A 15,678-nucleotide genomic window follows, 5' to 3' on the forward strand; every position below is an offset into this window, starting at 1 on the left:
TCCTATATAAGTAATAACATAATTAGAGAAAAGATCTGGTATTGTTTTGGGCGTTCTGCGTGTATCAGGGTAAAAAGATTACAATCAGGTACCTTTGTGTTGTTTAGTTCTTGTTTCGCTCGTTCAATGTTTGATCCAATTGCCTCCACGGGTACAATGGCGTCTTCTGCCCATGCGTACAGAGCACGAACAGGTCTCTGAGCCTTCTGATATTCCTCTGCAATCTCCTTGACATTGTTGATCTGATCCAATCTGGCCTTCAAACGTAACGTAACGCTATCCCACATCTTGGTCACGTACTGTAACTGCGCCTCCACGACATACACATCATCTGGCTGGCTTGCAATCACTTCTACAGCGATCTCCTTCACAGCATCAAAATCCGGCTTGTGGTTCTCGTAATCTGTCATCAGCGCCTCAGCATGCTCTAGTTGTTTGACTATCATCTTAGTGTCACATGATACAGGGCTCTGCGCGGATATTTTGCTTTCCAGTTCTGTCAACCAAGCAACAAAATCTTCGACCTTCTCGTGGTACTTGTAAAGGACTGGCGCGCGCTCATCGAGCTCAGTTTGTCGATTATTGACTTTATCTTCGACATCAGCCCACTTTGCTTTCACGTCTTCGAATCTTGTTTTCAACGCTTCTCGGTCTGGACTAGGCTCGGCGTTCTCTAAAACGCTTTCCACGCGAGAAATCAGTTCGTCGGCGAGATTGTCTAAATCTTTAACATCGTCCTTCATGATCTGTGAAAATAACAAAGAAATCACTTCAGAAGCCACGGCAGCCGATTGCCTGATTTGCGCTGTAATTGTTCTCTTGAATGTTTAGCGTTTAACCGGTACGTATTCAAGTAAAGTTATGTGCTTCTAACTTTCAGGTCTGTGGATGAAACTCTAGTGCGTGACCATTTAAATGAAAGTAAATGAGCAACACTTTCGTGTGGTGCTATTTATTATACTATGTAAGGTAGGTACCTTTAAGGCTGTGAATGAAAATGTTGTGTGTGAATCAAAAGCTTCTAAAAAGTACTTTCGCTTTCTATAGTTTTTTAACTATAAAGCCTGCGGAAGAAATCCTAGTATTTAACCACTGTAATGTGGTCTCGTTTGTTTTCTGATATTTTGCCAGTTAAATTTGGGATTTAAGTTTAATTTTGAGAACGGTAGTGAAGAGATAAAAGATTTGTACCTCAAACTGGCGCTCTTGCTCCTTCAGCGTGTCACGGACCACAGAGATGGGACGCATACCAGCGAGCTGCTCTTCAATCCTACTCAAGTCGTCAACAAACTCAGCGAAAGTCACCTCTACACTCTGGCTCTCAATGACTGCGCTTTGCAGACGAGAATGCCGCTGATCTAATTTAGCTGTTAAACGATCCATCTTGGCTTGACACTCGCTTAGAATAGTCACCACATCAATCACCATATTTTCATCTTCTTTGCTGTGCTCCATCATCCACTCGCCTTCAGTTTGTGCACTTCTGAGAAGATACGTCTTCTCTTGAACTTCATTCTGCAACTCCTCGGCTTCAGCTAACTGCTGTTTGAGTTTCCTGGGTTCGGTGCTGATCGGTTCTAGTTTCTCAACGACATCGCCGAAAGTTTCAAACCAGTTTTTAAGTTCTTGGATGTTCTCCCTGAAAGGCACAAGGTGTTGATTGTGTTTTTCCAGTTGTGCCCTGCGTTTCTGCAGATGGTCTCTCGTGACGCGGAATCGCATGTACAGGGTATCCACCTGGTTTCTGATGATCACAGCATCTGGGGAGTCATCTTCCAGAGTGTCAAGCAAGTCCATTCCAACACTTTGAATCAGCTCTAACTCTTCCTCTTGATCTGTAAAAGCATCTAATATATCCTGTATAAGGACCAGCCTCTCAGCAATTCCATCAGCATCCATCAGTGACGTTTTGTAGGCGAAGACGATAACACCTTGCACCACAAGCTCCTCCACAGCATGTACGCGGTAGTTGAAGTTTTCTAGGAGTTGTTTAATTCTCTCGAGGTTGTTTGCTTTCTCTTTGAGGATGTTCTGAAGCGAGGCAAATCGATTCTTCACGTCTTGGACTTGTGAGTTGACGATATTGACGTCTTCTGGGTTGAACTCCAACAAAGACCGCGCGATGTGATCTAATTCACTGAGAGAGCTCTCCTTTTCAACAACCTCACCCTCCATCTCCCTGAGAAGTTCTTCGTACTTTTGAGGACCTTTCCTATCGCAGGGTACATACTTTAAGAGGGCTGTATTCCTCTCAGCAGTCACTAACCAAGACAGGAAGTTTTGAAGGTCTTCGCCGTACTCTTGAGCTACAGGTTCTATCTGATCCAGCAAGGCTTTGCGGTCAGTGGCGTTCTTTTGAACCTTGTCCCATCTGTTTTGTATCTGGCCCATTTTCTGCTCCACTTTGTCTCGCTCTTTACCAGGCTCCGTCGCTTGGAGGACTTCATTAGCTGACTTCTTTAAGACGACCAGCACAGGCTCATGTTGTTGTACGTCTTCAAAGACAGGCTGATAAGAGACATGACAGGTATCAACACGGTAAAAGCGAACATTTTAATTAGAGCAGATTTGTATTCGAGTTCAGTGTGTTTATCTTGGGATGTCTGGGTCGTTTTGGTTCGCTTTTATATTCACACAGACGGAGATACAAACAAAGAATGGATAAAACCCGAACAAGGAAGAAGTTTGTTTCTGTTAACTACACATTTATTCCAAGAAACGACTCAATACTTCAAAACAAAGCTCTCGCCTGCATAACTAGAGTCAAGTTATGTAGGGAGTTGACTGTATCAAAGACGCGACGTTAACGACACGCTTAGTAACTTTTTGCAGAGTACAAATCAAGCAGCAACTCCAAATAATTATTCGCTATGGCGGAGAAACACCCAGGAGATTATAGTGAACCTAAAAGGATATAGATGGTTCAGATTGCTCAAGAAAATCACACGATATACTAGGCAACCTCGACAACAGTTAGGAAAAATCCTAACTTTACTTACCACGTGATCCTTCTTGAGTTCTCGAATAGAGTCCGTGTCTGACGTCACAGGAGGCTGAGAAGCAAGCCTGTCTTCCGCACCGTTCAGCCAGATGAGGAAGTCATTTGACGCAGCCTTGAACTCCTTGGACTGCATCAGAGCGCACTTCAAAGCGTTTTCCCGCTCAGTGTTGATAGCCATCAGTTCGTCCAATGCTTCTTTCGACACCTTGACTCTGGTTTTCATTTCCTCCTCCTCCTGATGGCCTGGGTTACAGTTAGCAGCCAGCCAATCAGCAGCCTCCTGAGCACTGTCAAGGGAGACACGGTCATCAACAAGCGCGGACTGTAGCTGTTCAGCGTCCTGGAGTTGTTCCTGGATCACCTCTGGTTCGCTGCTAACAGGGGCAAGACTGGAAATCTCTTCCTTGATCTTCGGGATTTTCCTTTCAATTTGCCTAGTGTTCGTCGTGTACATGACAATGTAGTGAACGACTCTCTCCATAAAATCTTCTCTCTCGTGTAACTTGGTTTCTAGCGTATTGTACTTCTGGTGGACGGCTGCCACGTTTTCTTGCCATTCAGGAGAACTAGTCTTCTCTGTTAAAGCTTTTCCGTACCTTTCAAGGTCTTTCAGCTCCGGTCGGCGGTTATTCAAAAGCACGATGGCTTTCTGCAAGGAATGCAAAAGAATAAAAGTCAACATTAGTTATGCAATGCTCTCTCGTGGAATACCACGGAATATACCACGGAATATACCACGAGTCACTTATATTTTTTCGGTATACACAAGGCATAGAAAATTCAGTGGTCAACACAATCAACGCGCGCGGCGCATGATGGGAAGGTTGGACGTACTACCGTCGAATGCACAATGGCTCACCTGTATTCTGATTGGCTGTAATTTCTATGGCATAGTATAAATAGCTATATACAATATTTCTCGTAAAGGTAGACGTGGAGCATTTTACGTAGCCTCTGTCATTGTAATCTCACTAAAATAAATATATAAAGTTTGAATCGAACAAAACAATTCAGTAAAAGAGTGTTTCGGATTTGTAATATATTTGGAAATGACAAGAAAAACTCGGTTACAAAATGCAACAGCGAGTTAGTATTCCAGGAAACTCTATACGTTCTCTTTCTCTTGCACTTCAGATGGCCCACTCATTCCAAATTGACGGGTCACTAATCTGACCAATGTTCGTTTGCTCTCTTACCTTAATCTCGGCAAGTTCCTGTTTAGCTTTATTTGGATCCATCACCAACATGTACTCAACAACCACAATCTGCTCGATCTCTACGAGAGTCTTCTGAGTGACGCGAAGCACCACTTGAAATCGATGAATTTCTTCCTGGATGTTTTCCAGAGTCTGGAGACGATCACCCACAGTGGTACACAGGTCATTCCAGCGCTTGTCGATAGAGGCGATCTCATCCTCCACAACAGACAAATCATCTGTCACTTCTTTGTCACTGCAAATGTCCGTGTGGTGTGTGGACGACTCGACGAATGTCTGGTGATCTGGCTTGTGTACAAGAATTTCGTGCTGAAGAGTCTGTTGAGAACAAAAGCCGAGTTAGATTAATCCCAGGAGGTTACGTATGATAAGAAAACTAACATCAAAGTAAGACCCTCTTAAAACCAATGACAATACCTGAAGAAGTTCTTGTTGCCAGAGTGTTCACTACGGCTCGAGGAAATATACCGTTCTCACTAGACGCAACGTGATCAGTACTGCGATTTGAAACATCATTAGCCTTCGAAAGCTCAACAAATTACTTTCGCACTCATGTTAAAAGTTCTTGAAATAAATTTCACCGAATATTTGAGCTACCAAAAGGGTACAAAACCGGCAGCAAAACACATCCCTTCAAAATCAGCCGCAGAATCCACGAGTGAGATATATCAAGTTATTCTTTCCTTCACTCGTTTTAGAAGACACCTTTCCGCCTTTTTCAAGTTGTTTCTTCTTAAGATTTATTTCTCTCTGAATCTAAACTAACCTCTAGTAACTCAAGTTGTTGTGTCGCGTTCTCCTCGTCTTCAGGGATCTTTTCGCATTCTTTCAAACGCTCCTCTGATTCTGAAAGCCAGCTTGTAAAAGGTAGAGAGCTGTTGACATATTTGCCTGCTGAAGGTTCAATCTCTTGAAGTTTCTCGCCCCGCTGGGATATTCTTTCCGAGAGGCTGTTCCAGCGTGTATCAAGGTCTTGGAGTTTCTGTTCTAAGTTGTCTTTCTCGCGTCCTGGTTTCATGTTATCCAGTACTGCTTTTCCTTTCTCCATGACATGCTCATGAACTGGCTTGTGTTGATCTAAATCTTTCTCAAGGACCTAAAGAGAATCAGGGTTGGTGTCAGAGTGTTCAGGAATAATTCTATAATTCAGTCACTCCTTACAAAGCTGATAAGCGAAGACTTGATAATAGTTTACAAAGGTCATAAGACAACAATGACTACAGATATGGCTAAGGCTTAGAAACTATTGAGAGAGATGAATGAAAAATGAAAAAACAGAAGCGAGTTACAGAATCCGTAGATATGTATGGATAGTCAATAATGTAACAGATTGAAAAGCTCTGGTTCTTACGTATTCTAAACTGAATTTTGTTGGTTTGTAATACCCAGAATTCCTCTTAGTTTCGTATGCAGCTAAGATTCCGTTTAAGGGTGTTTTTCATCCCGGGATGTTGTGCCTCACATATTAGAACTGCATACCTGTAGCTTGTCTTGTTGGTCCATGATCACCTTATGCCTGGCAGACACGGGTCCCTGGAGGTTCAACCGATTCTCCGCTGCCGACAGCCAGCCGCTAAACTCCTCTACGGAATCTTTAAGCTCCTGACTCTGTAGCAGCGCTGTCTGTAGCTCGGACTGTCGCGCATTCAAGGTAGAGATGAGCTCGTTTAAGGGTGGCTCTACCTTCTTTACGTTTTCGTCAAGGTCTCTATTAATGACAGGATCTTCGCTGCTAAGCTCTTTGATTTTGTCCGCTAGCCCCTTGGCGTTGTCTAATGAGGCTACGTTCGCCTGTACGTCCTCTTCAACATCCTGCAATGATCACAAAATAAACGCCATATAAATGGAAATAATCCATAACATTTTTATTAACTTTGGCCGGTTTCAGAAAGAACTATCAGTATAGCGTAACTTTGTGACACAAAACCAGCAAAATATTCAAACATGCAACGTCATGGTGTAAATCGTTTTCACGTGACGTCTCGGCAGCCATATTGGTGTTCCAAAACAATGAAACGTTGGCCATGTTGGTGTACCAAACCAATCCTGTGGGAGTTGAACTCTTTCTTATGTTAACACCTTCTTTTGTTCCAAGAAAATTTGAATGGCTGCTGGCCACGTGAGTGAAAACGCTTTATAGTAAAGTCACTTCTGCTGATGAACAATACTACCTTAAAACTAAGAAAACTTCAAGATAAAAGATTAGCAGTCCGACTAATAAACCAAAGAGGAAGTCGGATAGTGAAGACCAAAGAATTAAGCTAAGTTTTCAAGATGTCCAATCACACGATAAGCCAAGACAAACCTGCACTTTATCGAGCTCTTTTCTGATCACATCTGGTTCGCCGCTCACAAGCTCTAATGCCTGAACTCGCTCAGTTCCCTCTGGAAGCCATTTCTCCACCTTTTCAATCTGTTCCAAGAAATCTCCATACAGTTGCAGACTCTTCTCGACTTTAGAGCGGCGTAGGCGGAGACTAGAACTGAGATCACGTTGCTTGTGCGTGACTTTGGCGACCTCCGTCTGCACCTCGGCCCCAGGCTCCGACTGAATGTCCATGACTCGGAGGAGTTTTTGACTCGATGTCCTAATCAAGCGCACATGTCTATTGCTCTCTTCCATTTCTTTGATCATCGTCTGCGCGCAACAAAAGAGGAACACGTACTGTTAGCCAAACACACAGAAGAATGATCTTGAAGCAATTTGTTTCAAACGATTTTAAGGGTTTGTTTGCTTGGTTTGTTACCTCTGAGCTAATATTTTTTGAGTTTGAATTATACATTGGATATATAAACAAAGGATTTGAGTTTTCGTATTTTTATTGAATTCCACTCTCAGTACTCTTTCACACCATGCACATACTCAAATACAATATCCAGTTTTGTCAATGCACGGTCAAATTCTTTCGAGCCACTTAATTCTTGCTCTCACGGTCAGTGGATGTATAAATTGCTGTTATTGGAAAGGAGAAAAATTTCTGCGACGGCTAGACCATCCCATTACTTGTCCGATTACTTAATTTAGGACTGTGCATATATCTCACTTACATCCACTTTGCCGAGTTCATCTTCTCCTTTGTTCAAGTCGACCGGGGCTTGGGCCTCAACAGTGCTCTCCACCTGGGAGAACACCTCCTGCACTGGTTCCAGCTGTGCTTTGTAAGTTTCCAGATGCTCCAGAGCGCTCTTCAAGTCCTGTTCGCGAGTCTGAAGTCTATCTAACACATCCAACATAGGCGTTTGAACTTCATGTAGTGATTTGTTCACTTCATGGGTGGCCTTCAGATCGTCCTTCTTGTCAGAGCAAATAGTGGTAGCAGCTATCTCGGCAGTCGACAACACGCCAAGCTGGGTGTTGGCCTCCTCTTGAAGCGCCTGGTTGGAACAATAACAGAGAAGCAATGAAACACTGCGACTCAAAGAAGCAGCAACAGATTTCAAGATTGCGCATGGCACACTCAGAGCTTTTACACTTCTGTACACAATGGGTGACATTCTAAACTGTTTATTGTATCACCCATTCTGTAAAAGCTCTGAGGAGGTGCAAGAGAAAAGTAGCAGTAAGAGGTTCAAATATCATAACCGTACAACATAGTCATGCTGAGTACAGAAAGCTAATACTGAACCCAAATACTGCAAGACTCTTTTCATAAATGGCTTCCAATTATAAACTCTCTTGTAAGTATTAAAATTAGCCGGCCTAACCTCGTTTTTGAGTTGATAATTCAACTGAATTTTTACACTCATTTAGTCAAACGAGTTTAGTGAGGCTAATAGGTCACTTTCGACATATTAAAATTCAGCTTGATAGTAAGGCCTAGAGGACACAAACAAAAGAAATGAATAAACTTGTCATTCAATTCCCTTTGTTTGTGTCCTCTAAGCCTCACTGCCAAGCTGAATTTTAATATATCGAAAACAGTCTATTGAAATGCATACAAAAGAATTTAAAATTGGCAGCCATTTATGGATAGGATCTACTCTATTCGTATACGTGACGCTATACATAAGAACTCACTTGTACTTCCTTCAGTTGCTGTTTAATCACGTCTGCATCGTTATGAATAGGCTCCAAGTTACCCAGTTTTTCAAATGCAGTCTTGAGATAGACTTGCAGTTCTCCAGTGGCTGTAACAAATGTTGTCAACTCTTTCACAATCTTCTCGAGTTTCGCTATTCTCTCATTGGTGTCCTTACGCAGAGCACTACACCGTTGACCGAGTGCAGACACACGCTGTTTGATCGGCATGAAATCGAGGTAAGCCTTGTCTTCCTCTTTAATTTGATCGCTCACAGATTCAAGCTGGGATTCTAAACTGTAGACATCTTCTTGAATAACCTGCGATACAAATGAACGAATGTCAAACAACGAAATTCATTTCCACTTTGAAATTTATTTCTATATTGATAATATTTAAAGTGATATTTGAAAATTATTTCTACATTGTGAATGGTTTGAACCCAGGAGTATCAGTAGTTCGTATAGTGTGATCGTCCAGGTGAGTGTAGTTCTGAAAAGAACTGTTGTTGGTGACCGACGTTTCGACAACCTGAGCGGCAGTCATCTTCAGAGTTAAGTGAATGGTGTTTGTCGGTCGATAACGTTATAAGTCTGGTCTGTTGAACGTGATTGGTCAGTAGTTTGTCGTCAGTCATTGGTGGGTTTCGATCCGTCTATTGTTAGTCAAATAGGTCGGTTTTTGTTTTTTTCAACAACTACCGGCGCCTTACAAACGACTTATCCATGACGGAAACGAAACCGACAAACGGACTTCTAACAGTCCGACTTGACAATACACGGACCAAAAACCGACCTATTTGATTAACAATAGACGGATCGAAACCGACCAATGACTGACGACAAACTTTACACGAGTCTTTCAGCCAATACCATCATGGCTATACTGACCAATCACGTTCAACGGACCAGACTTATAACATCATCGACTGACAAACACCATTCACTTGACTCTGAAGATGACTTCTGCTCAGGTTGTCGAAACGTCAGTCACCAACAACAGTTCTTTTCAGAACTACACTCACCTGGACGATCACACTATACGAACTATTTCTACATTGATAATATTTAAAGTTTAGCGCTCTTCAAAACATCGTACATATAGAATCTCCTTGAGACATCCCATTGCCCGTAGCCCCGCTCAATATTGGAACTTGCGGCGAGAATTTCAGGCAGTCACTTCGGACGTTCAAAAAGAAATGTCTATTTACATAAGCCATGAGTTTCACAAGTTCTTAAGCGAGTAGTTATACCTCAAGGAACGACATCAGCTGCAAAAGTTACTTAATATACTTAGTTTTGCTGAATTGAGAACGTTTACCTGATCTAAATTTTACTATTGTAGCATCTTTTATTGCTGATAGTCGCTAAGAACGTCTTAAAATAACAAAAGCTCCTTAAAACGCATGGTCTACCATGCGCCTCATTTTGAACACGAACAGGGTGACCCTCCATCGTTTTGCCTTTTTGGCCATAGTTGATCTTTACCTTACTGCATGGCAAGTGTTGTTAAAAAAATCTGTGCGTGGGAACATTTTGGAGGCGAACGTCCTTAGAGGATTATTATTCTTAATACAAACCAGCTATCATTCGCCTGCTACTGTACCTTCAAAGTGTCCAGCTTTTTCTTGCCAACTTCGATATTGATTCCTTCATATTCAAACTCCTCCATTCGTCGTTCCACTCGGCCCAGTTCGTTTTCAACTGGCAGCAGCAAGCTCCTGTATTTCTTCACAATTAGCGCGGCTTCGGAAACCTGTCCTCGTCTGTCAAGATAAAACTGGTTTACCTTGCTCCACCTGTCAATCATGTCCTTGACGTCATCCTGTATCTGTGGCACACCTTCAGTGACGGACAAATCTTCACAGCTTTCAAGTAAATCATCTGAGCTGTCCACAAGTGAGCGATAGATTGGACGGTGCCCCTCTATATCCTCTTGTACGAACTGTTGCAGGTACTGTTCAAGGAAAAGAAGAAAACGTTTTAACGCGCTTCTGTTGTCCCATTTCACAGTTATTTCAGTCATCACGCAGAACATGTCACACAACCACGATTTGCTTCTTACTCAAGTTCTAAATTCATGTCTAGCATTATAGTAAAACCTGTACAAGAGTTTCGTTTGCTTTTAAAATCATTTACTAACGGAAGTTTTGAGCCAATGATCAAAACAACAAACTTCACTAGTTTTCAAGCAAATTCAGTTGTAAGGACTTCCAAGTCTTTCAAATTTAGTTTGGAGAGTGTCGAACTCTTTAGGAAGAAAATCTGTCTGATTGCAAACATATACTTCTCTCAATAGGCCATTTTTGATCCATTAAAATTATAACTTGGCTCCGAGGTTTGGGGGAATAAGACAAAAGAAATTACATCGAGGTTGAGGGATGACTTAATTCCTTTTGTTTTATTCCACCAAGCCTCGAAACCATGCTACAATTTTAATATACTGAAAATGGCCTATTCGCACTAACCATTCCTTAGGGTTTCTTGATCTAAAAGGCTCCATAATTTCACAAAATCCACGCCATAACACACAAACCTTAATGAAAGTCTGTTCCCTGATCAGCGCATGCTTTTCACAGACAATCGTCACGTGATAGTCTGCTACCATTTGCTCGGTTTCTGTTAACCACGGAAGGAGATTACTGACTGAGTCAGTGTACTTCTGAGCCAGCGGTACAATTTCCTCTAGTTTCTCTTGCCTTTCTACAGTTTTGTAATACACATCCGTCCAGCGGCTTTCAAGGTTATTCAAGTCCTTTTGAAGATCTTCACGGTTGGGGCCTGGTTCGGTCTTTTCCAGGACCTCACGGCCAAGTTTGAGAAGTTCATTGAACACAACCTCTCTCAAGGTGATCTCAAGATACAGACCCTGGAAAAACAAACATCAAAAAATGACAGTGAAAAGAAAACAATTTTAAAATCACTTTGACTTTGACAAAAGTGTTGCGTTCGGTTACATGAGAAGTTGAAACATTCGGTTTGCAGTCAATTATAGAGCTGATAAACTTAGTTAATGACAATAAAAAACCATACAGCACTTCATAAAAGCGCTCCTTAGTACGTATCACGTCAATGGTCACACGCTAAGGCTTTATTCATTACTTCGAGGAAGTTTGTCTCCAGAAGGACCATAATTTTCAAGCTCTAAAGGCAGAAAAAAACAACTATTTCTTATTTACCTCGTGATCTTCCTTCTGTTGCTGCACTACCTCGTAAATACCACTGATAGCTGGTAGCTGAGCGATGTTTCTCTCAAATTCGTTCAACTGATCTTGCGCTTCACTCAACGACAACTGGAAATCTTGACCTTGGATAACGATATTCTGCAGACGAGCTTGGCGCTGGAGAACGGTTGAGTGGAGCCGTTCAAAAGGCTCTTCCACAGCGCTGAACTTCTCTCTGACTTCTGCTGCAAGAGTAGGGTCGTCCTTTTCTGTTTCTAGCAGATAATCCGTGATTTCTTCCAGTGTTTCAAGCTTTGGACGATACTTTTGGAATTCTTCGTTGAGGGCCTGCAAGGATGCAACGAAGGTTTTATAGAAGACTTGAACGAAAACTCTTGCAGGACAAATGTCCTACAGTTTACTACGTATCTTTCCTCAGCTCAATGGTTTACAAAGCAAGACCGGTATCTGCGAAGTCATAGGTTCGAATCCCGTCAGGTGGGGACTCAGATCATTTTTCTTTGTCCCGCGTTGACGACATGCTGAACATGTATCTTTCACAACAATATTTAGGGCTTTGAAACTGCACGATGACCACCGATTATTTTCAGCTTCGAAATTCAGTGCCTTTTCAGTTTCCTCCAAAATTTCGAGCTTAAAAATTGCGCGTGCACCTTGTTTAGAAGTGTCTCTGGTATCCCTCTTTGCTTATTCTCCTCTCATTCTAGACTCGATCTGTACTACACCCCTTTTTTTTCCTACCTTAGCATTTGCCAGCTGTGCCTTGGCCTTCTCGCTGTCTTCACTGACTGGAGACAACCGACTGATCGTTTCAGACATTTCCTCAATCCAAACTTCTACTTCATGCTGAATCTTCATAAACATCAGCAGCTTTTCAACGTGCTTCGTTAATCGACCCTGTACAAAACATGTAAAGAATTCATGTCACGACGGGCAAATTACCTTCAAATCAAAGCAACCCTTAAACTAATTGTTTATTTTGGTACAAAAATAACATAACTGTAACAATAATCCAAAAAGAAGCAAGGAAAATATAGATTTCGGAGGAGTGAGAAGGACTACGGAACGACAAATTAGCAAAACGTAATAATAATAATAATAATAATAATAATAACAATAATAATAGTTTTTATTAGTTTTAATAGTAATAGTAATAATAGTTTTTTACACTCCTCATTATTATTTTTAAAAAATAATAGTAATAATAATAATATAATAATAATAATAATAATAATAATCATACTTAAAATAAAAAAAATTAAAACCCTCGGTTCCAGGGCAATTGTCGCAGACACAAAAGAGAAAGTAACAAAGTTTAGCGAAAACCTTGTATGAACAGTTCCATACCTTCTGTCGTTTCAGCTTGTTGACATTCATGTCATATTTCTGCGACACGGTAGCCAGTTCTTCCGCTAAGTTCACGGCTTTTTCCACACGAGGAGGACCTGACATTTCCACAACCTCCAAATCAGCTTTCTGCTCTTCAAGAGTGCTCAAAAGTTCCTAGATTTGGCAGAACAGATGCGTGTTAACTTGAGTATATCTTCGCTAAGTATGGGTAGGGTAGGTGAGGGAGTGGAGTCAGAGAGGAGGTCGACCGCTACTGAATCAAATCAAAGAAACGTTTTGCTACGTCGGTGGGAAAACGTTCATTTGGTTTGTGATGGAAATGATTCACAGCATCTACTGACATCTTGCAAAACGTAAAAGTCATCGTCAAATCTGTATATTTCTCAGTCTCGCCGAATCATTCCAGAATATGAACAAAGAATTTCACCAAATGAAGATGCACTGAAAGCAACTTTCCTTAGTCTTCCTTAACTTTAGGCTTCGATAAACAGTAGCAAACAAAAACCATATCATCACAACTCGTAGCTCTTTGTAATCCCGCTTTTAAATAAAGAAGCTTAGCACATTGACTAACTAAAGCTGAAACAAATTTCCACGTACATCAACTTTCACCAGTTCTTCCTTGCCCTTCTCTGCGTCCAGTCCTATCGCAGGCTCAGACTCGAGAAAACTGTCAACATCGACAAACGTCTGCTGCACAGGTTGCAAAGCTTTCTGGTATAGCCCGACACTCTGCTCAGCCACTCGGCTCTGTTTTTCCATGTCAAAGTTTGCTCTACCCAGCTTGTCATAGCGAGTGTTGGCATTGTGTACGTCATCTATGATGTGTGATGTGTCTACACTGAGAGCGTTACTTTGGCAGAAGTCCAACAAGGCCTTCGAAGACATGTTTACCAGTTGGTGAACGCCTCTGTGACTCTCTACTCCTTCTAAGAACGCCTGAAACACAATTGAAAGACAGCATGTCGGCAAGACCAACTCCACACGAGGAGTACCCGACAATTTCTCTGCTACAACCCTCAGTTTGTATCGGATTTATGTCATGGAAAATTGGTCGATAAACCGTTTTGAAAGAAGCTTGTTTAGAGAAAAAAAAAACCGATGGAATTATTCATTCCCTTAACAGTAAGAAAAGGTAGAAGAAAAGAAACACTATCGTAATATGAAGGACAGACCATTATTTGTTTGAGCAAGGGGCGGTGGGAGGGGGTAGGCAATTTTCTGGGGCATGAAATTTTTTGCTCACCTTTAGGTTGTACATGGTCTTTTGGGGTGGACAATGGCTGGTGTAAGAATGCTTTTTAACATCAAAAATAGGACCTGGATAGTAGAGAGCACTTCATCCTTTTTTTTTTTTTTTTTCAGCCGTTTTTTCTGTTTAATCCACCCCTCAAAAACATAATAGCCCGTTCCTAAGTGAATATAGTTAGGTGAGTAACAACTTGTCACGCAACCCTTTTCCAACCTGAATGTAACACATAGCTCACGCGTTACCTGTGCGTCGGCTTTGTGGCGAGCAGCACCCTCTTCGTCACGTGGTACTTTCTTCAGTGACTCAAGTTTATCTTCAGCGCTGTCCAAATAAATCAAAAACGCGTTCATGACGTCATGGTACTGTCCTGTCAGGGGCTGGATGGAGTCAAGAGTCTGTTTCCGCTGGGTGGATTTCTCAGACACGGCAGTAAAGCGTCGGTCGATATCTGCCAGTTTGTATTTGAGTACGTCACGGTCTGGTCCGTACCGCATAGACATCATCGCATTAGTAGCGTTACTTTCCACTTGTTGAATCACTGGTTGTTGGCTCACAATCTCTTTACAGAAAACCTACGGAAATTTACCATATCAAACACATTAACATCCGCGTATTTCAATATCTACGACAACAAGATCTTCGCTGAACAATTAGCCTACTTCTCAAAAAGAGCATAGTAATATTTTGTATTACAGCGGTATTGAAAGGCAAAGAATAAAAATCTGCTTTCAATGGTGACATCAAAAGCTACAACATTTACAAGAGCACATCTAACAAACGTCTCCAAATCTGATGGTTTTTAACAAAAAAAATATCGTTCAATGTTAACACTTACAAATGCTTTAATTTGATCAGTTTCTGTCAGTTCTTTCAGCATGTATGTAGTCTCTAATCTTCATCTTTTTGTTTGCCAAGTTAATTTAATTTGCCAACAATAACAACAACAACAAACTAACCCATCAGCTAAAACAAACAATACAACCAATGAAAACCTACTTCTTGATCTTGCTTCTGTCTGTTAACTTTAACAGGTTGAACTGCAATGGGTTCCTGTCGGCTTAGTGTCTTCTCCATCTCCACCAGCCACCGAATGACGTCAGCAAGCGACGCGTCCAGTTCCTGGGACTGAACAAGTCTCATCTGCAGCTGACCCAATCGGTCCACCACCGCGGCATACAGGATCTCAAACGCCTTCTGTAGCGGATCAAGCTTGGTGGCTACCACAGAGTCTACAGTCAGCTCCTCTGAACACACCTCCACCAATCTGTGCCCACTGTCTTCAGCTGACAGCAGCAACGGTTTGTTTTTCTCGAGGTCGTCTTGCAAGTCCTGTAAGATAATGGATTGTTTAGGTATCTGACAGACATTAAAGGAGCTACGTCACGATTTGCCCATCTTGAAAAGTTTAGCCTAAAATTTTCAAGTTCGTCGTTTGTAGTCCCTGTCAATCTTCTCCATCTTTAGCCATCCTTGTTCCTTTACGGTATATTATTATCTATTTGGTGTTTTTCTATCTTGGTAAACTACTCTTTTCATGTTTCCTTCAATTTAAAGATAAATTTGTACGTGGCTAAAGTAACTCAAATTACTGTGACCGAGCTCCTTTCAGAGGGCGATATAATACCGATACGTATTATTAGACAAAGGTAACGTGT

At 41.7% G+C, this 15,678-nt stretch overlaps 1 protein-coding gene across 1 annotated transcript in view; it reads right to left on the reverse strand.

Moving 5' to 3' along the window:
• Positions 1–15,678, reverse strand: part of LOC145463982 (uncharacterized) — a 126,383-nt gene that overhangs the window by 34,625 nt on the left and 76,080 nt on the right. Inside the window, exons 70-86 of the mRNA XM_081447781.1 lie at positions 15,020–15,352; positions 14,266–14,595; positions 13,372–13,710; positions 12,769–12,924; positions 12,163–12,318; positions 11,416–11,748; positions 10,773–11,105; positions 9,843–10,193; positions 8,237–8,557; positions 7,267–7,593; positions 6,524–6,856; positions 5,698–6,030; positions 4,985–5,314; positions 4,198–4,536; positions 3,000–3,650; positions 1,192–2,508; positions 93–746 (exon numbers count right to left, since the gene is read on the reverse strand). Of these exons, the coding sequence (XP_081303907.1) occupies positions 93–746; positions 1,192–2,508; positions 3,000–3,650; positions 4,198–4,536; positions 4,985–5,314; positions 5,698–6,030; positions 6,524–6,856; positions 7,267–7,593; positions 8,237–8,557; positions 9,843–10,193; positions 10,773–11,105; positions 11,416–11,748; positions 12,163–12,318; positions 12,769–12,924; positions 13,372–13,710; positions 14,266–14,595; positions 15,020–15,352 (6,936 nt within the window). The remainder of the gene's footprint in view (positions 1–92; positions 747–1,191; positions 2,509–2,999; positions 3,651–4,197; positions 4,537–4,984; positions 5,315–5,697; positions 6,031–6,523; positions 6,857–7,266; positions 7,594–8,236; positions 8,558–9,842; positions 10,194–10,772; positions 11,106–11,415; positions 11,749–12,162; positions 12,319–12,768; positions 12,925–13,371; positions 13,711–14,265; positions 14,596–15,019; positions 15,353–15,678) is intronic.

Source organism: Orbicella franksi, chromosome 12, assembly GCF_964199315.1.
Source record: "Orbicella franksi chromosome 12, jaOrbFran1.1, whole genome shotgun sequence".
NCBI lineage: Eukaryota > Metazoa > Cnidaria > Anthozoa > Scleractinia > Merulinidae > Orbicella > Orbicella franksi.